Source organism: Vipera berus, assembly GCF_964194415.1.
Source record: "Vipera berus genome assembly, chromosome: 2".
In the NCBI taxonomy this organism is placed as follows: domain Eukaryota; kingdom Metazoa; phylum Chordata; class Lepidosauria; order Squamata; family Viperidae; genus Vipera; species Vipera berus.
The window spans coordinates 99,377,557-99,403,714 of record NC_138203.1 but is presented as its reverse complement, the minus strand read 5'-3'; the positions used below and the strand labels follow the sequence as shown (position 1 = coordinate 99,403,714).

General features: G+C 35.9%; 1 protein-coding gene across 1 annotated transcript in view; it reads right to left on the bottom strand.

Annotated features, from left to right (window-relative positions):
* The window catches only part of ZCCHC7 (zinc finger CCHC-type containing 7), a 153,612-nt gene extending 127,967 nt beyond the window's left edge, over window positions 1-25,645 (bottom strand). The window contains exons 1-2 of the mRNA XM_081318425.1: window positions 25,535-25,645; window positions 15,512-16,234 (exon numbers count right to left, since the gene is read on the bottom strand). Of these exons, the coding sequence (XP_081174551.1) occupies window positions 15,512-16,217 (706 nt within the window). The 5' untranslated portion in view covers window positions 16,218-16,234; window positions 25,535-25,645. The remainder of the gene's footprint in view (window positions 1-15,511; window positions 16,235-25,534) is intronic.
* Window positions 25,646-26,158: the final 513 nt, after the last annotated feature.

The following is a 26,158-nucleotide window of genomic DNA, read 5'->3' as shown; positions in this document are numbered from 1 at the left end:
TCCTTTTATCTTTAAAGATTCTTTGTAAAACATCAGAACTGAATACTTTTTGACAAAATTCAATTTCTTGCCACTATTTACCAAATATATCAAAAGATTTTACCTCGAAGAGATAAATCCCATGCAAAAATTCCTAATCCCATGCAAAAATTCCATCTTTTCCACAATTATATAAAAGTATACCCAAAATCAGAGGTAAACAATTAATTTTCTCCCAAGGGGCCCATAAGAAACTGGGACTATTGTAGAGGGCTGCTGTCGCTGCTCCCAATGTCACTGCCCCAATGCCAGCACGGGCTGGATAGGGACAGTCAAAGGGGCGGATATGGCCTATGGGCCATAAAATGCCCAGGTCTTCTCTAAATCAAAGTTATGCCTAAGAAATTTACACAATATATTTTATACAATAGTTCAATAAACTTTTAAAGGTTTCTTAAATTTTGTCCAAAAATGTTCCATTTTGTAGATTAAGTAAAATTAACTGAACTTTAATATATGGACAATACAATTTTCCTCTAGTTAATTAAGATTTTCAGAGTAAAAGAAAAACAAAAATGAGAGAGGCAGATACAGAAAAAGAGCAAGTCATGTCAGTCAGTTTCATCCCCTTCACCTTAGGAATAGAGAACTATAGAAACCACAGTGTAGAAATGTTATTATCTAAATTTTTGTTTTCTAGTTTATTTCAAGTTTCATCTTTTTATTATGATTTTCTTCAAAATGTGACTCCAATATTTCATTGACTATATAAATCTTCCAATATACACCAATGTGACCACTGATTTAATCTACTCCAAAGTTTTCCTACAAATCTTTTCTTAAGTTCTATTATGGTTATCCCCCATGAGGAAAATATTCTGATGTCTAAATGAAAGATGAATTCCTGCTGCTTTTTAAAAAAGCGTTGTTTCAAATCTTAAGAGTACTAACATAATCATCATGCTGATAGATGTTAGTAAACCATTATGTTATCAACACATTAATCTTCCCTTATTACTATTAACTTATTTTTTAAAGAAATATATGTTCCTTTTATTATGCTCTAAATTATAAGAGTCATTTTTCCCTTAAACTTTATGGAAGTACATAAAGATACATACTGCTGGCATACTGAAAACTGTTATGTACTACAGTATCAAATATTGCTTTGCCAGTAGCTTAAAACTTCATGGTACTCAGCAACCATCTTTGTATGTAATCTTGAGGAGACTGGTAATGCAGATATTTAAAGCAATCAATTATTTGATTATTTTAACATGTAATCTATATAGACAACTGCTTTCAAATACAAGGATAAAGGCATACAGAATAAATAAGAAAATTACAACTGTGTAACAGAAAAATTACTTACAGATATACAACAGCTGTAACATAGCGACAGGGATAATTCTAAATAAAAGCTTTTAAGATCCGAAGCCACGCTACCAGATTAGGGATAACATTTCTTCTGCAGTTAATGAAAAAACACACATTAACAATGAAATATTTTGGATACAAAAAATAGATAACTATTTTTCCCATTCTCATTAAGTTGTAGAGCAGATCATCATTCTTTAAATTCCATCCAAAACAGTACTTATGTAACAATTCTGTTTATTATCTCCCTTCCCTTCCCTTTCCTCCTCCTCTGAAGATGTTTTGGAGGAGGGAATAAAACACTAATACCACAGAAACACACATCATTCTTCTGAAGATTTAATATATAATTTGAATTAAAAGAATCATAATCTTTCAAATACTCAACTTCCATTTTACCCCAAGAATGATTAGAGCACAAGGAATAATGTTTTCGCATGAAACCTGAAGATATGTCCAACTACGTAGCAACATTATGCCTGCAAAATTATTTAGCAGAAAACAGATTCCACTTATTTCAGTGGAATAAGTGACTTAAAACTGTATTTCAGTCAAATGTTAAATCAAGGATACATAAACTTTGAATTGTAGGTTTCGCAGCAACCGCATGGTAATTTCTAGCAATTTTATAATGAAGTAAGCTAAGATGTAAAATTGCCAACTGATTTCTCTCCTTTTAAAGGTATCTTTAAATCTGTGTTATTTACAGATTTAAACAATCTGCATGGTGCAAGAAGCTCCATATTTAATACACAAAGAAAAACAATTTAAATCAAACAAAAGGTAAAATAAGCTTAGTTTCCTTGTATTTTCTATGAAACAATAGTTGTCAGTGTTGAAAAAAGCTTTAGCTTTTAATCAGGATTTTGTTATTTAAATAATTTTTCGCAGATATAATCTTGAATCCATTTTTCCCACTCTCCAAGTTTCAAAATTAGAGGTGTTTACTTTTAAAGAAATTGATCTGGTACAGTACTGAAAAGTTAATCTCTCAACTATATTAGATAAAGGTACAGCCTTCATGAGGACATATATATATATATATATATATATATATATATATATATATATATATATATATATATATATATATATATATATATATATATATATATATATATATATATATATATATATATATATATATATATATATATATATATATATATATATATATATATATATATATATATATATATATACATGTGTATTCATTTAGTATATACTAAAAAAGTTTATCTATATTCAAGTATTTGATGTTTAATGACTTTTGATACACATGTAATAAATTAAAGACTATAGTTCATGACTATTAATATACTATACAATAGTTTTTAAATTTTAAACTAATATTAATTTAAAAAGCAGATGATGCTCAAGAGTGTTATTTTTGTACTTCATAATGTACTAAATTATTGTGAAGCTCTGGTTTGGAAATATTCTTAGAACTGAGTAAAGCTGGAAGAGTTCCTAAAACACAAAAACTTAGGACAACTCTTCATAAATCATAGTGCTACAAACAAAAAAGGAAGCAACTACTGCAGGAAAGGAACAACTCTATTGTTCCTTTTCATTCTGAAGCATAATTAGACACTTTAAAAATTACAAAATGAATACTAAGGGGAAAAAAATCATAATGAACCTCTCAGATGAGAAACTAATTGGGACTAAGTACACAACAGCTTACATTTAATCCTGTTAATCATCACACAAAAAAGAAATAAAAGACTCACTTTTCAGCCATCTCTCTGGACGACTGGGCTAAAATAACAGCATGACTAAATCTGACATTGACCCCTTGGCCCTGCTAGAAGTTTAAAGAATTCCTTTGAGTCTTCTGAGATCATTTCCTCCCAGCCCCCCACCCCCTGCTCAACGACTCCAAAAGAGTGGGCTAGTCCCAGACATTTGACAATCTTTTTGCAAAACGGTGGCATAAAGAATGGTGACACATAAATTTTGTTGTATTGGTTATAGCACTCTGATATTAGATTGAGAACATGCTCAAGGACTGAGTAAAACTATCCATTAGCATATTTTATTTCAAAAGGTTCTAGATAGAATTCTTTGAATTCTAAGTTATTTCTACAAGAAATCTAAAAGAGATCTAAAATCACAGGAGGCTGTGATTAATCAAACCAAGTAGCTACATTGATGGAAATACTACAAAAGGGAAAAGAGTTACATTTATTGTCTTAGGTCTTTAGCAAATTTGCTAATATTTTTTAGAATTAAGATTTCACATCAAAATCCACAATCATGCTTTTTTTAAAAAAAAAGTACAAAAGAAACAGAATCTTAAGGGCAAATGTTTTTGAAGAAACATTATTAGCAGGAAAATATTCCCTTAAAAATCAGATAAAGAGACACATAACATCCAAAGTATGGTACAAAGACCCCTTCAACAAAATCCTATCTGATCATTAAACTTTGCAAAATGAAAGAAAGAATAACAATAAAGTCCTCATTCTGCCAGAAGGAAATTAGCTTTTTCGCATAAATTTTGTTTATGTAAAACTGTGAAGAACAGTTCTTAATATAGGCTTAATATCACTTGCTAACATGTTCCCCACCCTCCTCCAATAAAAAAAAAATCCTTCTGGGTTCAGATGTCTGAAAGAAATGTGCCTAAGAACTCTGCATCATAAAGAATTTAACTGGTAACTTTATACAAATTGGCAGCAATCCTCTTTACATGTGAATATTTTAAGAACTCACCTACTACAAATGTAAACTGATTTTTCTCTCTGCTTCAGTAAGCTGCCCTGAATGTTGCTCCTCATATCCTATCATTGTCTTCCTAAACAGAGTGCAAACCCTATCTAATCCTTTTAACTTTTTTATTCTGTTTAGACAGAATTATAAGTACATGTCAGCCTAACATTGTACATTGGTTAAATGAATAAATGACCACCAAGACTCCATTTTACAGCAATTTTTCCCCATTACTGAACTTGTTCCTACTATCTAGAAAATGATTTCTCAGAAAACTGGTTTGAGCTCAGAAGCCAAAAGGATCCACAGCACTCAGACTTAGTTACTACTTTTGATCCAAGATATGGCAAATTTTTATTTTCACACAAGGTGGGTATATCACAATAAAAGATTTTGATTGTTGAACAGCTTCTTTTTACACTGGGGAAAAAAACCTCCATACATTAACAAGTTATGGAGAAGAATCAGGCGAAACCTCTCCAAAGGATTGTTGTATTTATTCTTTGTGTACAAAGCATTTTGGGACTCTTTAAAGATTAAGAAACAGATAATGATTGAAGTGTCCTGTGATCCATAGAAAATGATAATTAACATATTGGTGTTTAAGGTGACAAAACACTGAAGGAAGAAAAGTTTCAGCTCATATGTGAGCACACATACACATACACATACAAAAGATGATCAGTGCTCTAGCAACTGAATATTTTCTCAAAGTAAATTATATACCAGAAACAATGCTGGCATACCCTCTCTGATGGTGGGTGCATCCTTTTACATATAAGAAAGCAAAAGCCATACAGGAAACTTTTTAACACACTAATTAAGGAAAATAAGTTTTACTATATATATATTCTAGAGGCACAACTTTATACTAGAAGTAATGTTCTTAAAGTGTTTTGAATTCCCTTTTAGATTAGATTTTTGCCATATCCTGTCACAACTCTCATAAGATTATACAGTTATACCTTGCACATTTCTGAAGCTTTTGCAAAAAAATTGCATATTTGATGAAATTATCAAATTTTGCCTGGCACCCATAAAATAGCTGAAAAAACAAACTAAAGCCCAGGTACATTTAAGGTTAACAGTCAAGCAGTCCAAATGTTGATTTTATTATTGTTATGAATGTTATTTTGTTAAAACACAAATTTAAATACAAAATTAAATATGAATCTGGCAGGTACTGCATCTTGAAGTTATTAGAAAGTAAACAAAAATATAAATATATATTATCAGAAGTTTTGAATTAAAGTATTTATTATTTATATTAGAAAACCAAAGTGGTTGGTCCCAAAGTTAACCACTGCATTTAATTTACGGCATTTAATTTAATGCCATAAAATTGAAACCTTTCTTAATTTTATGTGTTAATATGATTTCAAGACTTACTTATTATAATACAATTTCCAACTGATTCTTGCTAAGATACATGAATGAGTTCCTAACAATATATTTCAATGGTGCTATTTGATTTTTTAAAAGTATCACTGCATTATGGAACAAGTATTAAATACTAACTTTGAAGAAAATCTTTCTTGTCCAAGATAACTATTTAAACAGGTTAACTGGCATATTGCAAGATGTGTAGGTACAGCTAAAATTGTTTCAATTTTATAAATGTTTGCAGCTGCTGTTACCTACCAGCAATTGCTTAAACAATACTGAAATACAACGTAAAAATGTATGTTTACAAAATATGATAACTGGGAATGCTGCCACGTTTATAACCATTGCACAGTTGATCACAACGCACAATACCTTTGAAAATATATTCCTAATAATGTAGCACTATGCGAAAATTTTAACTACCTTCTTTCACCTTGTATTTTACATTCCAATTCTCCATTTTATTCAAGAGATTAATATTTCATCTTTAATTCTTGGTTTCATTTGGAATAATATAATGGATTTTTAAAATACTATGTATAATTCTGTGGAGTGAGATTAGACACTTTCATTTTATGACCTTTTGCCTGAAATGCCAAAGAGCATGTTAAATTGTAGCATAATTCAAACTTTATACAAATACAGCAGGGGGGGGATCACATTACATTTTGCCAACAGTTACATTGGGGAATCAGTTTGCCAAAGTTTTTTTTCTCCTAAAATGTTAAATTCTTGTAACATTTTATAAAGAAACAGAAAATTCATTTTCCCACTCATCCGCATAGCAAAAATGACAACGAAGAGCTTCCCAACCTGCAAGACTTATAAATAGAAGGAGATAAGAAAGAAAGATCAAACTGAGAGAAGTGGAAAAATTCCTCTCCTACCAATCAACAAAATGACAACAACAAAAAGTGAAAAGTCGCCCAGAATATATGACCATGTAAGCATGGGCACTCTTGCAGAAAACCTAGTCTGCAATCCAAAGCCATGGGAAATTTAAATTAGTTAAAGCCAAGATCCACAATAGGCAGAGAAATCTGTACAGATAAAAGAGACTGCTATGGCTCTAGGTATACTTAGTTTAGATCACTAGAGATTTCCACATGAACTTTATTAGTTTTATTAATTTTTTTAAAATAATCAAGAGATTCAAGTGTACCCACATTACACTGTAAAGAAGATTAACTTTTTTCTTTTAATCAAATATCCATATGCATGTGCTGTTCCTAGCAAAGGGTAGATGATTCCCACTGCATATTACAGCTCCAGGGTACATAGTGTTATAATAATGCATGGTTAAAGAGCTCCTGATGTTTAAATACTGTTAATATGGCTAAAAACAAAGGCACAAATTAGGGCAAGTAAAAATAAAACATTAACTTTAAGTTGATTCTTTTTTTTTCATGAAAAAGATATAAATCAGTTCATAAATACTACAACGCAGTGACAAAGTCATTTTATGACATTAACTCTTAATGTTGCTCTTAGGAAATTCCCTGTTAAATTACACAGCTGCTTGATTTATATATTAACATTGATGAACCAAGTGATGTGACTATAAAATTATTACGAATTGCTGGGAAAAAATGCTGTCCTTTAAAAAGATCTTTGCATATTTGTTGCATTATGAAATCTGGCAACAAAATGGAAGATTTAAGCATATGCTATGCTGTGAGACACTACCTTATCTCAGGCACATGCAACTATTGTTTTATAAAATATGGATCTACGTGTTCCCATATAAAGGTAAATTGCTATTCCCTTCAACTATGGATATGTACACTAATTCTGCAGAGGACAGATTTTTTTCTGTAGATAAACAAATATCTCATTACCTCATCTCTAAACGTTTTGCTATTTTTAATAGAAAAAATAAAACTGGTATTTTAAGGAATAAGGTTTTGGTTTTTTAAAAAAAAATCTTCTTGTATAAAATAATATTCTGTAAAGAATAGAATGACAATAAAAAAATTACTGGCCTCCAAAGTGTAGGTCCCTAACACAGCAAAACAAAGATTATTAAAATACTGCTAATAGAATATTTTTTCACAGTTTTCAATTTTATGGTGAATTTTATTTTATGACTATTTTACCAGGTCATTTATAATTTCTCTAACTTCTGTTGTAGAAATGGACTAATGAACATTCTAATAATAATTTATGTAGTCTATTATTTCAAGCAAAGAACAGTTCTTTTATTGCTGTTCAAAGGTACTGTTTCATCTAGAAAAAAAGGTACAGAATTAAAAATAAAGATATAGAATTAACCCTAACAATATAGTATAAGTGCTGCTGTTTATATTGGACTGCCAAATCTTAGTCTTTCTGGTGTCAAGTACAATATTTACAATTAGATCATACTGTTGTAAAGATTTTCAGTTTGCTATTAATCTGCTATTTTATAAGTTAATTGCAGGAATGCTTGTAATTTTATATATTTCATACTGGTCTACAAGCAAAAATAATGAAGATAATAGTCACCATCATTTATTACAAGAGTAGGAATAATTTCTCATAATGTGAAACATCCACAAATATTTATTAAGGAAATATAGGTTTATACTAGATGTCTCCACATTTTGTCATGTGGAAAACTGCAAAATGATCAACAAGAAGCTGTTTCTTGAGTGAGATAGTTTTGTTTGTTGTTCTTATAAGGTATTGGCTGTTAATCTGAAGACTTTAAAATTTATAAGCACCAGGATGAAGCCTTCTATCATTTCTCAATTAAAGTCTCCATAACAAGTGATGAGGACAGAGGCCCTGGCATTAGATGAAATGAATATTCTTATTTAAAACCCAGCATTAATTTAAAAGTTTAAAACATTGAGACAAAGTGATCAGTACAAAAATTATAAATGAAATACTACAGTGGCTACTCTACAAGGACATGAAAACTAATCATAAATATCTAAACACTGTAACATTTTAAAAGCAAAGTGCTGATCTATTTTTCTATAAAGATCTGAAAGCTTTCAATCTGCTGAACATTTTCTCCAAAATTCGTTGCCATTTGATCCTACTTGTGAAGCACAATGACATTCATGTTATATTTTTTTACAGTATTGAAGAGCAAGATTAAGAATAAAAATATTAATATCCAGATTTTTAAGGTGAGCCATTATATTAAATGCAAATATTTCTCAGAGTTACTACATTAATTTCTGGAAGAAAGTATTCTTCAAATACCCTAATAAGAAATGATAAAAGGATAAACTTAAAGTCATACTATCAACTGTAAATATAAAAGATTTGGCTTCATTAGTATACAAGCTGTCGTGCTAGAACATTAAAAATTGTTTTTAGTTAAAAAGAACAGCACTGTGACTAATACTGCAATAATATATTGGGGAGAATCAAAAAATCACAGTGACACACACATACATCGTGAAGTGCGATTATCCACTCTATTTTTTATTTTAAAAATATGTAACTTCAATAGAGTTACATATGCAAGATGGGCAGCTGTATAAATTTACCAAATGAATAGTTAACCATATTTGTAAAACAGTAACAGCTGCATTTGGGCATCAGAATTAACCACTGTACATCATTATGGAAACACATCATGGGGATTAAGTCTCCCTTTCTCCTCAATTGCAAAGAATTTTGAACTTGTTCTATTTATGTTTATCCACAATAGATTATTTTATCTAAGAAATAACAGATGGAACTGTCGGTTGAGAAATAATGAACATTCTTTTACTTCTCCAGCCATACAATCATATGAAGGAACGGCCACAATAGCCCTTATCTGTGAATGGCATCTAACTTTTTCCATAGTAGCAGCCATTTCTGGAATCATGATTCAATGTTTTTTTAGCAGCAAAGATTCTTACTAAGAAATGAACAATGAATATCTTGAGTCAGTCTTCACCTTGTGCCGATACTGTAATTCTTAGTGTCAGAAGCCCAAGATAAGACTTCTGTTGGCAGCCTGTCTAATCCAATGTTCAAAAGTCTCCCTGGCCACATGGACAGAATAGGGATTACAATCAAGACATATGGAACATGTTTTGTTTAAGCAATGGGTCCACACATAATTGTAAATAAGCCACGGCAAACATGACTGTCATACTCCAATCTCCATAGAAGGGGGGGGCAATTCATTGCCTCTTAGCATTTTAGCTAAGATCAAATGTAGAGGCCCCAATTCAATAATCCAACCACCTGGAGACCAATCAATTCAAAAAGATTTTTTGAATACAGTTTATTCTAAGACTGTAATCAGTAGCTCATCTGATATTTAAGTCTCTGCCTAAAATGAAAAATAGGAAAGCTAATGATGCTGATGTATGACTGTAACAAAGATTAATTTGATCTGATCTGATCTGGATAAAGCTGAAGTTCAAGCTAGAATAAAATTCTAGTCACAGCAGAAATAGTTTCAAGTAATTGAGGATGCCAATTAAAACACAGATGATGAAAAATTCATTGGAAGCACAATTATAAACACGAAACAAACCATCTTTGAGCTGCTCCTTCCAGGACAACAGCAGCAGCAGCAGTCTTTTCTTTCATAAATACATTCATACAGTGCCAGCCAGCAAAATTGTTTCTGAATGTACAAAACTCCTGTGTGTAAATTGAATGGACTGGTTCAGTACTGAAGCCATGAAGAAGCACTCTGTCACCAACTTGAAACAAATAAAACTAATTCATAGTAGTAGCTGTATGCCATATTTTAATAGCTTTATTAATAAAATATCAGTAACCTTATTAAATTAGCATGGAGCTAATGCATTACATTTTTAAGCAAAGAACGTGGTTTAGCTGCTTATGAAATTGAGACTAAAAACCTATTCTCTACATCTTTTGTATATCGTGATTTTTAAACTCTTCCAGGATAGAGCTGAAGACTTCAATGAGTTTCTTCTTGAGGGAAGGTGTAGCCTCTCTTACTTTTAACAAAGGAACAATATAATCTTAATGAACAAACTATTAGATTTTTTTAACTTTAAACAGCTACATTCAAGCCCTGCCCTTCTTGAGGCCCTGGAGAGGAAAAGCTATTTTTCGACTCAAATTGTAGAAAAAACTGATTAAGTTCTTATTCAAAACTGCATAATGGAATGAAAATGCTTCGATCATGCTAACACAGGGGATGTTGTCTGTGACACTGCCTATTTTTTTTTTATCTAGAAAAATAATAAACATTGACAGAGACTTCTTCAAAGACTATCTCCTGGCTATCTCTAACGGTCTGTTATCTTCCAAACTGGACCAAAACCCTTTTGAGACCACCAAGACTTTTCACAGGCATTTTTTGTTTTTGACACCAACCCACAGCAACCACTCACTCAGAACAATTATTTGCCAAGCCTCTGTAGTGTTCCCTCAACTTAAATAAACTGTTGAACACACAATTTGATCGAGGCCTGCTGCTGTTGTTCCTTGTCTCTCTGGCTGACCCCATGCTGCTGTCCAATCATCACAAAAGAGACTCAATCTCCATGATACTACAACTCACCCAATCTATTGTAACTGGAGTGACCAACTGTGGTCTAATGCTTGGGGTGGGGGGGGGGAATAAAAGAACAGCATGGGTATCAAAACTAAAAAAACTAATGGCTATAAAGAGAGTTGAAAGGAGCAGGGAATATTAAGAACGGAGGGTTCTGCAACTACTTACAAATATCACTTTTTTGTAGGAATAAATAATGGATATAAAAATTGTAGGACATTTCTTGAAGAACAGGTTCACAAGCATGCTGAAGAACAGCCAAAACTACATTTGGCAGAATTGATTTCAGAACCACCAGAGAAAGTAACAACAACAACAAAAAACCCACCCCAAACAAACACGGGGCTTCCTGGGTGTGGCAAGCAGCCCAAGAGCCATGTAATTCTAGGGCTGCTTCCTGCCCAGCAAGGCACAGTGCAGGGCACCAAAAGGACAGAGATGGGGAAGGATGGATAGGAAGGTGGAGGAAGTAGGAGGCAGTCCCTTACTTTACTGAGGCTTGGGGTTGAGAGGGATCAAACCCAGAATGGCTTGGCTTGGGACAGGTACTCTCAGTTAATTCTCAGTTATTTCTCAGTTAATGACAACAACAAGGAATGCCTGAACTGCAATCACTAAGCAATGAAGTCACACAACTTCCTGCTTTACAACTACATCATTTAGATTTGATGGCTTAATGATGAAGGCTTCTAAGTCTAGATGTATGAAAAAGTATGTTATTTCCATTACATATAACTTCAATAATGTGTTATTTTTTATAATATGTGTGGGGCATATTATTCACGTAATCCATTCTTAGAAACTGAAAGGGAATATATATATTCCCTTGGGAGTCCTCCTAGATTCACAGCTTTCCCTAGAAGACCATATAGTGGCTGTGACTAGGGGGGGCCTTCGCCCAGGTTCGCCTGGTGCACCAGTTGCGGCCCTATCTAGACCGGGATGCCTTACGTACGGTCACTCATGCGCTCGTGACCTCTCGTCTTGACTACTGCAACGCTCTTTACATGGGGCTACCCTTGAAGACCACTCGGAGGCTCCAACTGGTACAGAATGCAGCCGCGAGAGTTGTGTTGGGAGTTTCCCGACACTCCCATGTCACACCTTTGCTCCGCGAGCTGCATTGGCTTCCAGTTGTCTTCCGGGTGAGGTTCAAGGTGTTAGTAATGACCTATAAAGCCCTACATGGCATGGCTCCGGAATACCTTGGGCAGCACCTGCGGCCGGCGTCAACTTCCCTCCGCCCAGTACGCTCCCACAGAGAGGGCCTCCTCAGGGTTCGACCGGTCAAAGAATGCCGACTGGTGGCCCCCAGGGCGAGGGCGTTCTCTGTGGGCGCGCCGGATTTATGGAACCATCTTCCGGTCGAGCTCCGGATGGTGCCTGATCTCCGCTCATTCCGGCGTGATCTTAAAACCCACTTTTTTGAACAAGCTGGCCTGGCCTGATAGGATGGGGTTGGGTTTTATAAATTGGTCTTAATTTTAATTTGTACTAATTTATTATGGGCATTGCTATTTAATTACTTTTAATAATTTTTAATTTTTGTATCTTGTTTTTATTATGTATTGCCCTGTTCACTGCCCTGAGTCCTTCGGGAGAAGGGTGGTACTGAACACAGGCTGATCTTGGAGCAGTCAACTTTTTCTATTATATGTTCTGATTGGCAATATTGCAGTAACAGGTCCAAGTAATAACATTTTCCAGTGATTTTTTTTAATTTAATAATTTATTTGGCAAAAGTTCCCTTAGCATCATGGTGTACAGTTTTTAAAAAAATAGGAAATAGATATTTAACTTGACACCAACCATTTCTTGTCACCCACCGATCTCAATTTAAAAAGCCAAATAAATAGAAAATGGTATGTTTAAAAACAAAGCTGAATATCATTTAGGTTCACTGGCACTTTAGAGAATAAAGACAATAGAAATATATGTTTGGAAACATGGCCATCTACCAAGAAAAATGACCAAGATAAGTTGGGTTAGTTGACAGTTTCCTGGAGAGCAAATGTGGATAGAAAGGCACAAAATACTTCTTTATTCTTCAGAAACAGGATGTTCCTATCTGATCCATTCACTATGGCAGCCATTTCATGGAAAATTATATCACTCCCAAATCCCTGCTATTCTATGACACTACCTACAAGATCCTTCCAAAGTTTCAGACATGTTCACCACTGCAGAAAAAATATCTAAGTTGATGACATGTTTCTTCATGAATTACTAAATGTTTTAGGCAGAAACTAAAATTATGCCTGTGCCATCCTATTGTTTACAGAAGCATTTTCTACTTATTGCACAAAAGAGTGGCAACTGAGTCTTCATTCCCACTGCTATTCCCAGTCAACCTCAAAATGTGCTTCAGAAACTTTTCCTATCACCTTTTGAAGAAGAATGAGGATGCACAAACTGCATAAAGAAAAACAAGACAAATCCTTTTGCAAAAGCAAAATGAGATTTGTACAAAAGTGAGCTGCTGGATTCAAAGGTGGTTAAGCACACACTGCTAATTTTGAATAAATAACCCTCTTTGCCACACCTCAAGAACTTGTATTTTGTTTCCAGAGTACCCACCAACTCCCAAGAGTCCCATTTTCAGGGAGTAGAAAGATTGCAGGAAAATTCTGTTCACAGAAGAGATTTTAGGATAAATCAATAATCCTATAACACTTTGCTAAAATAATATATATAGCATGTTTCTTCTTTGTGAATTATATATCCCTAGGCCTTTTAAAAAACTAGACTAGAGGTTACAATTTGAGGAGCTAAATGATAAAAGCTAGCACACACTAGCTAAGAAAATCTGTACAGTGTGCCAAAATTAAATCTCAGGTTAAAATGTTTATTCTTAATGATGACTGAAAATATTATAAAAAATTCCATAGATTGCCATACAACAGAGCTTAAATTATAAGGCAATATAACATGGAAAATAAAATATATTTATTATATTCAGTTATATGAGCAATATATGCTGTGTATGTGTGTGTATGTCGGAGGGGGGGATGTCAGCTGGTAGACTAGGAAGTATGCCTTTTCTGCTGTAGTGCCTGACCTCTACAGCATTCACCCTTCGGAAATTAGTATGACGTCAACCCTGTTTTGTTAAGGCCTTGAAGACCTGATTATATGTCCAGGCCTGGGGCTCCATTTTGTTAATAGCAATAGCACCAGCAAGGGCCCTGTTTCCTGATTTTGTTATGGATTATAGATTATAATTTTCTATATATAATTTTATAATTTTCTTTGCTGTATATATTTACTTGTTTTTAAAATATGTTTTAATTGGCTTTATGATTGTTCACTGCCCAGAGGCACGTGTTCAAGATGGGCAGCTGTATAAATTGAATAAATATATTGTAAAAAAAAAAATTAAGATTTCTATGCACAAATTAAATGAATACTTGTTTTTAAGTATTTCATATCTACCTCATATCTTCTGCGGTTTTCTTGCTAACGGTATACAAATCTAATTTTAAGTTTCTATTTGTAAAACAGTAACTTATTCAGACTGCAAATCTTACAAAACACTCATCAGGCAAGCATCATTAAATACATTTCCTTTCCCTGTGAAAATACCATATTTTGAATTAAGATGAAGATGAGAATAGAACTAAAATTTGTGTCTTTTTAATGACATGTTGGTGGAAAGACAGACAGAATGCAGATAATCCTCAATTTATGACAATTGGGACTGGAATCTCAATGTTGAGCGAATTACATGGCGGGCTATGATGTGGGGAGCTGGGAAGAATTTCTCAGTGGCAGCAGCAGCGCTAGGGCTAAAGCTGAGATCTGAGGGTGGTGGCACTGGCTGAGAAAGACCCAGGGCCTCTACTTCAAGCCCAGCCTTGGCCTTGCCAAGTATTGCTGGGAAGGGTGACGTAAACTGGGAAGAGGAGAATAGGTAGGTGGAGATAGCTGCAGTGCTCCTGTGGTTATAAGCTTGAGCAGGTTGCCAAGCACCTGAATTTTTATCTTGTTACTATATGGGCACTGCAACTTCAAACACTTTTAATTCAGCACCATCATAATTTCAGTTGCTAAATGAATGGTCATAAATCAAGGGTTAACTGTAAAGTAGAAACCAAGACTAGCCCAAATTTGTTTTCATAACAGACTTTATCACTGTCTCCAAATACTGCTCTCTCTGAATTGGAAATTTTAATGGCTTAAATTATAATTTTACAGTTTAGAAAATTATCAGTCCAAAAGTATAGTGTGCCTTTCATTTGTTTTCCTCATTTACTGCATCAGTATAATATTTGTAATCTTTTTATTGCAGATGCATATTAGCTTCACTGCAACGTGCTCTTCTTTTCTCACTCAGGTTACAAACTGTGGACATATCCCAGGAAGATTATACTTCCTTATAAATAGGTGTAGGCCTGTGGTGTAAATGCTTTTCTGCTATTCAAACACAACATGATTTAGAAAGGTACCAATATATTTTATAGCAGTCATTATACTTACTGTTTTATTTTCCAACACCCTAAAACTGTTTGACCCTTTATATTTACTCTATTATGATATCTGATCTTCCTTGTAGCTACTTGGAATCACCCCCCACAAAAACATACTAACCTCTACTGGCTGAAGTTCTACAGCCTTCAAGATTTAACAGAATATCATCATCTTTGTCATCTGCGGCACTTCCCAGCAGCATCCAGCTCTCCACATTATCGGTTTCAGAGGATATACTTGACACAGCAATTGCATCATCGCTGCTGGAGCTGTCCTCAGTTACTAAAACTCTATGAATCATGTGAACATCACCCTGGTTATTTAAGATTGCCTTTTCATTAGCCCTTCTTGCTTTAGTTGAATTCACTGCAATCTGATCCTCAGTTTTCAGGATAGGCTGGGAAGGGTGTTCAAGAGATTTTTTGGCACAAGAATATGCAGTCTTATTTAATTTACGTAAAGTTGGAAACGCTGATGCTGTTAGCTTCTGGAGTTTACTCTCGTAAATGCTATCTTCATCAGGAGTATCAGACAATATTATGACATCGGAGCTATCCGAAATGTTAACATCACTATCTGAAATGACAATTAAGTTATTTCTCTGATCTTGTTCATTCTCTGATTTCTCCTTCTTCAAGGACTTAAATTCTTCTTGTCCTCTGAAATCCTTATTGTTATTTTCACTGACATCCCCAAGGTCTTGTGCATAATGGATTTGACTGTAAAGATGAAATTCTACTTCACTATCAATGCTTGTTTCACTGGAAGACCCTTCAGAATAAGGGTCATCTTCAAATGCTTCTGCATCGCCATATCCACTGAACATTATGGTAAATATTTTATCTAGGGGGAAAAAAACAAAAGAAAAAATGAACGAAGCTCAGCAAACCAATGTAGATATTTCGTTAACACAGAGAACAAGCTTTATAGTGAACAAAACTTCAGTCCATCTATTCTAGGGTGCATTTCTATGCATGTTTCGGGTAACACTGGCTCCCTCGGCCATGAAGCGGAGGTCAGCACCGTGTCCTAGAGTCAGGCATGATTGGACAGGAAACCTTCACCTTTATCTTTTTTTACTCAAAATCAAGCTCCAATGTGTTCAGTGGGTTTTATGCTTTTGAAAGAAAACTTTTAACAAGGCAAAAGGTTCTGTAAGATATAAGTGCATGCCGCACTAAGTAAAAATACTAATGCTGCGTACTTGTGAGAAGTGTCTTCCAAGGCTATGCAAAGTCTTTCAGAAGAGGGCCAAAAACCTAGCTGGCAACCAGGAATTCTGCCAGCTCTCTACTGCGCTGCATGCAGCATGAAGGGATGAGACAATGTGAGGATTCTTTATCAATTTACCCAAAAGACCTGCTTGTCAAGAATTTTTTGACAGATACAAAAGAAATGTGGTTTGGAAAATAGAAAGAAGAGATGACTTATTGTACTCAGGGGCTGCAATTGTGCAGATACTCTAGGTTGAATAAATTCTGCCCCTCTAGTGAAGCCCATCACATACCAGATCCCGTCCATTAATTCTTTTGCGACAGGCAATGACGGAAAATGTTCTACCGTGCAGGCACCTCTACCCAAATAGGGTTCACTAATTTGAATGATTTAATAGGTCAATAGTTTTTATCAAATAAAATCAACCAGTTTAAATATGAAATACTAAAGTTATACTAATATTTCTGTTTATTGGTCCATTACTTTTAGTGGATTAAAAAAAGAGAAAACAATTACATTGGCATAGGATGTAGGGAGAAAAAACTGATGAGCTCAAATAAACAATTTCCCTTAAAGAAATCCAGGCCCCCATGTTCTCTTGAGAGGAGGGAGAGACAGTAACAGTTCCGGCACATAATTGGAATCCATTCAGATGGTAACTGATATAAGCCCAGACAAGGAACAATAGAAGAAATACATGCCAAACAAATGAGAAAAAATTCCAACTCTTTTCATCAAGCTCTCTGGAGATCACTAAGCTCTGACCTCACTGAGCATTTCAGCAATTTATAAATGTTGTTAAATATTTACACACCACTTTTCCAACTGATTAAAGTGGCTTACAACCAACAAACAAATTAAATAGTATCAAAAATGGGTAGCCTTGCAATTAATCCACCACATCAACCAAAACCTAGCCTTTAAAAATATTTTTATGTTACACTGTACACATTTATTTATTTATTAAAAAGCAGCAAACAGCAGCCAATTTATTTCTCAAAAGATTCCTGAGTTTTGGAACAGCCATTGTAAAAACTCTGTGTTAGGTCATGTGTTCCTGTCAAAAGCTAAGCCAAAAAAATCTCCCTTTTTGTTTTATATTTATACTGTCAAATTCAAAATGACTCCCAGCCCTTTAATTCACAAAAATGTAAAACAAAGTAAAACCTAAAATTTAAATAATACAATGGTTGCATTAGTGTCCATTAACTACCCAAAGAGGCTTTCCAATAGTTGTGTCATAATAACTTCTGGAAACCCAACAAGGAAGGCATCAGCCTAATTTCCAAAGGAGGCTATTGCATAATACTACACAGAGGCTGCAAATGAAAAAAACTGCCTGAAAAAGCTTATTTCATTCACTTCACACACCTGAAGGAAGACCAAAAGATTCTAATGTTGAGCCAAATTGGGTGGGCTGACTGAGACACTTCTATGCAGAAGTGAGTCACAACAATAGATAAACACAGTCTGCTTAAAATAATACTACACAAACATTAGCTGTTGTCATGTTTTAATTGAACATTAGATGGAAACATTCACAATGCAGGGTGGAAAAAGTATGTGAACCCCTAGCCTAATGACTTCTCCAAGAGCTAATTGGAGCCAGAAGTGAGCCAACCTTGACTCCAACCAGTGTGATGATATTGGATGTGTTGCTGACAGCTGTCCTGCCCTTTAAAAACACACACCTGTTTTGGGTTTACTGGTCTCAAGAAGCACTGTCTGATGTGAACCATGCCTCGCAGAAAAGAGCTTTCAGAAGACCTACGATCAAGAATTGTTGACTTGCATGAAGCTGGAAAGGGTTACAAAAGTTTCTCCAAAAGCCTTGATGTTCATGTGTCCACGGTAAGACAGACTGTCTACAAATGGAGAAAGTTTAGCACTGTTGCTACTCTCCCTAGGTGTGGTCATCCTGTAAAAATGACTGCAAGAGTACAGCGCATAATGCTTAATGAGGTAAAGAAGAATCCTAGAGTGTCAGCTAAAGACCTACAGAAATCTCTGGCACATGCTAACATTTTTGTTGACACATCTACAATAAGGAAAACATTAAAGAAGAATGGAGTACATGGTAGGACGCCACGGAGGAAGCCGTTGCTGTCCAAAAAAAATATTGCAGCACGTTTGAAGTTTGCAAAAGAGCACCTGGATGTTCCACAGCACTACTGGCAAAATATACTGTGGACAGATGAAACCAAAATTGAGTTGTTTGGGAAAAACACACAACACTATGTGTGGAGAAAAAAAAGGCACAGCACACCAACATCAAAACCTCATCCCCACTGTAAAACATGGCGGAGGGAGCATCATGGTTTGGGGCTGCTTTGCTGCCTCAGGGCCTGGACGGATTGTTGTCATTGATGGGAAAATGAATTCCAGAGTTTATCAGGACATTTTGCAGGAAAACGTACGACCATCTGTCCGCCAACTGAAGCTCCGCAGAGGATGGGTGATGCAACAGGACAATGACCCAAAGCATACAAGTAATTCAACAAAACAATGGCTTCAACAGAACAGAATACGCCTTCTGGAGTGGCCCAGTCAGAGTCCTGGCTTCAACCCGATTGAAATGCTGTGGCATGACCTTAAGAGAGCGATTCACACCAGACATCCCAAGAATATTGCTACACTGAAACAGTTTTGTGAAGAGGAGTGGTCCAAAATTATTCCAGATCATTGTGCAGGTCTGATCTGAAACTACAGGAAACGTTTGGTTGAGGTTATTGCTGCCAAAGGAGAGTCAACCAGTTATTAAGTCCAAAGGTTCACACACTTTTTCCACCCTGCACTGTGAATGTTTCCATCTTATGTTCAATTAAAACATGACAACAGCTAATGTTTGTGTAGTATTATTTTAAGCAGACTGTGTTTTTCTATTGTTGTGACTTACATGACGTTTAGAGCGCATTTTATGGCCAATTCATGCAAAACTCCACGTAATCCCAAAGGGTTCACATACTTTTTCTTGCAACTGTAGCAGTAATTCAAATAATAGCAACAGCAATAGCACTTAAACTTATATACCACTCCATAGTGCTTTACAGCACTCCCTGAGTGATTTACAAATGTCAGCATATTGCCCCCAACAATCTGGGTCCTCATTGTACTGACCTCAGAAGAATGGAAGGCTCAACCAACCTTGAGCCCATCCGGATTGAACTCCTGGCTGTGGGTAGAATTAGCCAGCAATACTGCATTTTAACCACTGTGCCACCACAGCTCCGAATAAATACATGCTATGTATTTCTATGACAAAATCACTATGACAAAACCCTCCCAGTCCAAGTAAGGCCTCAGTTTTGAAGTAGCCGTAAGCAGGGTGGATTTGATTTAAATCAAGTCGATTTAAACCATGATTTAAATCATGATTTAAATCACTAGTAAAAAGACTCGATTTACATCATAATTTTTAAAGAGCGACTGTCATCTCTGTCCCGCAACAGCTCCTCCTCTGACCCGCTGTTGACTCACCGACAGTCCCACTCACTTTAGTGGGACGGCTGGTGATGCGGCAGTGACACAACAAGGTGAGGGAAGTGGCTGGCAGCAGATGAGTGGATGATGTGCCATGATGGATCTGAAATGACAGGTGCTCTTTAAATGTGAGGACTCAATCTTGCTGGTAGTTAGAATCTTTTAATATTATTGTTTGCAAACAAAATGAAGGTTTCCTATTTAGAATAATAAGCTGTCAGGTTGGTAAAACAGCGATATCAGCGATATTTTTAAATTTTAAAAAATCTGATTTTTTTGTTTTTAAAAAAATCATCCATTATTATCCACCCTGGCCGTAAGTCAAGACAGAACACCAAATTGGACATAAGCTTTCAAGTAAATTCTACTCCTTCTGCCCAAGCAGTAACTTTTCTTGCAAGCGTCCAGCTTCAGTTTGTTTCATGTCACCGAATCCAAACAGCCTCCCAATGCCACTGTGAGATTTACCTAGCATCTCCAATTCACAGGGTTCAAACTATATGAAATGCTATTATTTTTATCCTGCTCATTTTATATATTTTGTGCAACTCAAAGCAGTTGACATACCTAATTTTTCATACCTCCTACTTTCCCCAAACTAACAACCATATAACGTGGGCTGGACTGGCCCAAAATCAACCAGCTGGATTTCATACAAAAGAGAGGACAAGAACACACAACCTCCTGCTCTTGAGGCTAGCACTTCATAAGACCACTACACAAACTGGCAAAACCAAAATGTATTGTGCCTGGATTGATGGTATCTCATCCTGAACCAATGGACAACCTATATTAACAATAAATGTGTATAATCTTGGACCAAAGTAAGCCTTCTCTCATGAGGAGAAACAGTTCAGGTAATACGAGAGTCCCATAGGAAAAAAATGCTGGGATGTATGGTACAACTTGAGGTCTTCCAGATTATCAAAATTACCATTTCCAATACTACATTCTGGCTGAAAATGATGGAATTTACATTTCAATAACATTCACAGGACTGCAAGTTACCCAGGTTTAAAGTCAATATTCTATATAGGATTTAAAAACCAAATGATAGCCAATAAACCATAAACGATGAAGAATACCTGCACTTTCAAATACCTCTCAGCACATGCACAGGAGGATTCTTGGTCAGCTGAGATTTCATATAGCTTTCAATTACAACCCTGACTCAGGCTTTCAAGTTACAAGAGGACTGCAATGCAAGGACCAATTGGCAGGTTCATCCCTGCAAACAACTTATATGGTGATCTATCCTCTGCCATTCACTATGTTTCAATGTGCTGTTAGGACTTTAACAGTGACTTGTTAGAGCTCTTACCACCGGAATTCATTTAAATATTGGGGAAACCTGACTCTGAAAGCTATGGGTTTTATAAGAATATTAATCAGAGTTTAAATGCAGTCCTGGAAGAATTCTACATAATTCTTTACAAAGTAGAGAAAGTTTTCCTAGGATTAATGGGCATTTAATATTTCTGCTCAAAGATCATATTCAGCAGAAATTGACAGGTTTTCACTACCTAAAATAAATTTGGGTCTGAAACAGTATATCAAGCATGTTGATGTAACTGTAAAAGACAAATGATTCTAATGTCCTCAGTTTAGATCACGATGTCAATCTCGTGACATCACATAACGTGTCACGACGTATCACAACTTTTTTTCCATTGCCGGCAATGGGGTGGGCACGGTTTTGGCATGATGCATCCAGCCCGCGGGCCAGCAGTTTGACACCCCTAGTTTAGATTCTGATAGCTACATACAAATTTGATGAAATCTCAAATCAGCAAAGATCCAAAAAAGGCACCAAAATAAGCAACCATTTAAATTCCTCTAGATTCAACTCTATTATATAATACATCATACTGAAGTGAATTGTTCCAATCTTCTAATTGGGATAAAAATTATTTTTTTTCACCACTGTATTTTGAATCCCAATGGCATGACTAGTTAGGTTCAAGTGTACATAGTCAGGTACTGACTCAAAAACCCCTCTATGTACACTAACTCCTCAGAGCTATAACATAATGAATTGCATGACATAAGGCAAGTTCCCTCTCTAGAGAACCAATAAAATTCCACCTGATTCTACTTAGTGTCTTTATTACTGCACTGACGCTTACATACTATTAATACTGCAAAACAAAACGACTCATATATTTCAGGGAGGGAACAGCTTCCATACAACCTGATTTCTTTTTTTTTCTTCTTTCTTTGCCAAGTTCTTCTGAATAGGTCATGACTCCCTTAGTTCATAAGGTGGCATAGTTCAAAAGAAAATTACCAGGTTTGGCATTAGTAGACAATTCTTGAAAGCTGTGTATTTGTGTAAAGCAGGAGACCCCAACCCCCATCTGTGGACCGGCACCAGTCCGCGACATGCCAGAAACCAGTCCACCCAAACAAGCAAAGCCCCATCTGTGGGATGCAGGCAGCACATGAAACCACGGCCCCTCCGGTCTGCACAAAAATCTCTCTCCATGGAACCGGTCCCTGGTGCTCAAAAGGTTGAGCACCTCTGGTGTAAAGCATGACTTCCCCAAATAAACACCATCTCAAGCTTATATTTAAAAAAGGAAGGCTCGCAGTCAGAAGATAAGGAGCTACTAAACCTGCAGCTTGCAAACACTCAGCCTACAATAGTCCCTCTTGCCAAACCTTGTTCTTCTGCCACGCAACATTATCTGACAAACATTTTAACACATTAATATCTTAGCAAATAGAGACAACCCTTCATGTTATAACACAAACACACACACACACCAAACTTGTCATATATAATATGCAATCTGCCTAATGATTTAGGAAACCTAACAAGACCTAGCACTATGACAAGTAGTTGGCTTGTTGTCCAAAAGTTCACACACTTAATTTTCCACACCTTGTACTAATTCATACGAGCCTTAGGCTATCCAGGTATTTCTAACAAGAATTCCTTTCCTACAAAACTGATGATGAAAGCATGGTTTATTAACTCAAAGTTCTCAAATCAAGTCAAATACAGCATGGCATCATTTGTGAATCAATGCTAGATCAAGCAAAGATTAAACTACACTACACATCATTAAAGGTTTGCAGGAACATTCTTAAAAATAAAGAAATCAGAGTTATCATAGTATAGATAAGAAGCACTTTGTTTCTTCCACACATCTAAAATTAGTATCTATACAGTACACAAGAAACGATTTGATGTAGTGGTTAAAATGTCAGGCTAGAAACCTGGAGACTGTGAATTCTACTTGCACCTTAGGCACAAAGGCAGCTGAGTGATTTTGATCCAGTCACTCTTTCTTAGCCTTAGGAAGGAGGCAATGAGAAAAAAACTTGCCAAGAAAACTACAGGGACTGGTCGATCCAATCACTAGGAGTCAACAACTGACTTGAAACCACATACATATACATACACACAATAAAATAAACAGTACATATGAAGTTGTTTTATATAAAGGTAGGCCGTTGATGTATGTCTTCCCTATAGATATCAGCTCTCCAAAGTTTTAAACAGAAATCTCTTCAGTTTTACTTTATGTTATCAAGGTTTGAATGCATAATCTTTTGCAAACCTATTTAGCTAAGCATTTGTATTATTAAAACTATTGCAGTTATTTGGTAAAAGTAGAATGCAATTCTACTTTCCTAAATAAAATTTTAAAAAATCTGAAAATGGGGTAAGAAACCTAGTGCCTTATAGCCAATGTTTTTATTTTTCAGTTACAATTCCCATAATTCTTGTTCATTTGTTATGCTGACTGGGGCTTATAAGAGATGTAATCCAAAATATCTGGAGAGTACCCAGGCTTTAAGGACAAAAAGGTATGAAAAGAACCAAAGAAATAAGTTAACATCTTTAACCATCCAATTTTGCCCTTGTGGAATATTATTACTTCAGTAATATAAAATACTATAAGGTGCTATCATGACTACTTATTAATAGCCTATTTCATAGATGAGCAAATCTATATTTAGTGAAAGCTGCATGCTCATACTAACTCACTGACTAGGATGGAATTTTAATAGACGTTTCCTCAAAATAAAAATGTAACACATCCAATGTATTAAAGCTTCTGAAATAAGCAAATATTAAATGTTTTTAGGCTATCTGATACCAGGGCAATAAAAAACAAAACAAAAATCCCACTTTACCCATGTTTTATTTGCTGAGAAAAATGAAACAGGTAAACTATAGAAAAAAGAAAGCTCTCCTAACAGGACAGCAACATTATTCAAGTTTAGAGACTTTATCTTCATTTCTCCAACAATGAATTAAGGGTAAGCTTATGTCAATTATCAGGAAAGAAAGGGAAGGGATAGGAAGGGCACCAGCTTTGCTTCTTCCTGTATAGGACAGCGCTGTAATCTTGAAATTTCTATTATCACAACCATCCAAAGGCAGCAATGAGATTCTTCTATAAATATACCAACACAGAATGTATGGGCTACACATATTTTTATTTCAATCATATTTCATCCATGAATTTAAGGTACTACCCATATTTCTTTAACTTTTATTTTAGTCTGACAGTTAGTGAATGGCCAAGATTAGCCAGTAAGCTTTCTCCCTAACGTAACTACACAGAGGTCTCTTTGATATGCATGTTGACTTTGGTAGCACAGCATAGCATAATTTGGTTATTGGTTTCTTCAAGAAATTGGTTTCTTCTGTGCTATCAGAGAGAGGGAGAAGTCTATTTCTGAGAAACTGAAAAAGAGGTTTATATTTTTTCCTTTAACTTCTCCAGCACTACTAGTGCGTATTTGTCCCAACTACCGGTATATACAAATTTTAAAATCAGCAAAGCTGAGCTTTCAAACCTCATCAGGCCTTGCTTCTCTCCCATGACATATTCCTAGGCTGCAGCACAAGGAGAAAAGCAACCCCCATGATTCTGTCACAACAGGTTATTTATAAAGTATTCTCTCATTTAAGAATCAGCACGTCACCGTTTTGTTCTCTCTCCCAATTTCTTCTCCCGTGTCCAGTCTTATTACGAAACTGTAATCCTAAAGGCACAGTCTCTTTTGCGTTGATCACCTTAGAACCCTTGAGATAAATAAACGGATAATCAATATACACAAATGCCTCGTGATATGCAACGTAGCCTTCCGAGAGAACGATTTTGCAAAACAGGAGAAAGAAAGAAAAAAAAAACAATTAGGGACCGTGTTCCTCCGATCCTTTCCTAAGAAACATCCTGTACACCCCGGAAATAACCCCCCAAAGCACAAACTTGGCTCTGATTTTGGCTTTCCTTTCTGCTTTACGTCCTTCTGACCTGGTCACTGACCAAAGCATGAAGTTTTGTTTTTTTTTAGGTGCGTAACCGCTCTAAAATGGGGAGGGGGAAGAGGAACAAAAAGCCAGCACTCAGGCTAATAAGATGGTGCGGGGGGGGGGAAGAGACACGAATCGACGAATTCATGGCCTCCTTCGCCCACGTTACTCACTAGCGCTGCCTGCTGCAACCAGGAAACCCCTCGAGACCGGAACAGCCGCCACCAAAGACCCCTCCTCCCGCCTCTCACGTCGAACTGCGCTTCCGCCCGCCGAGCAAGGAAAAGGAGGAGGAGGAGGAGGAGGAGGAGGAGGAGGCGGCGCGGCTGATTAGGTAACTGCTATTGCGCCTGCGCTTCAGGGGGAATCACGCCGGCAAGGACGCAGGCGGAAAGCACGCGCCGCTGCCACTTCGGTGTGAGGTCACAGGGCTGGCCGGGCGCCCGAGCACGTGCGCTTGGTTCCCCTCTTCCCCCCCCCCCTTGTTAGAACGGAGTCCTTTGGATCCAGCCTTCCTCGACGTATCAAAGGAATTATGGGGGGGGGTGTCTAAATCAGCATAGTTGGAGGGCACCAGATGGTGACGGCCTTTTTTATTTTTTTTTTAAATTCCATTTGTATCCCGCCCTTCTCCGAAGACTCAGGGCGGCTTACAAGCTTAGCAGTAGCCTTCATTCTATGTATATGCCTGCTTATTAGGGCTTTCACACTCACCCCAAGCGGCATTATTACAAAGTCAGCTTAATTGCCCCCAACAATCTGGGTCCTCATTTTACCTACCTCGGAAGGATGGAAGG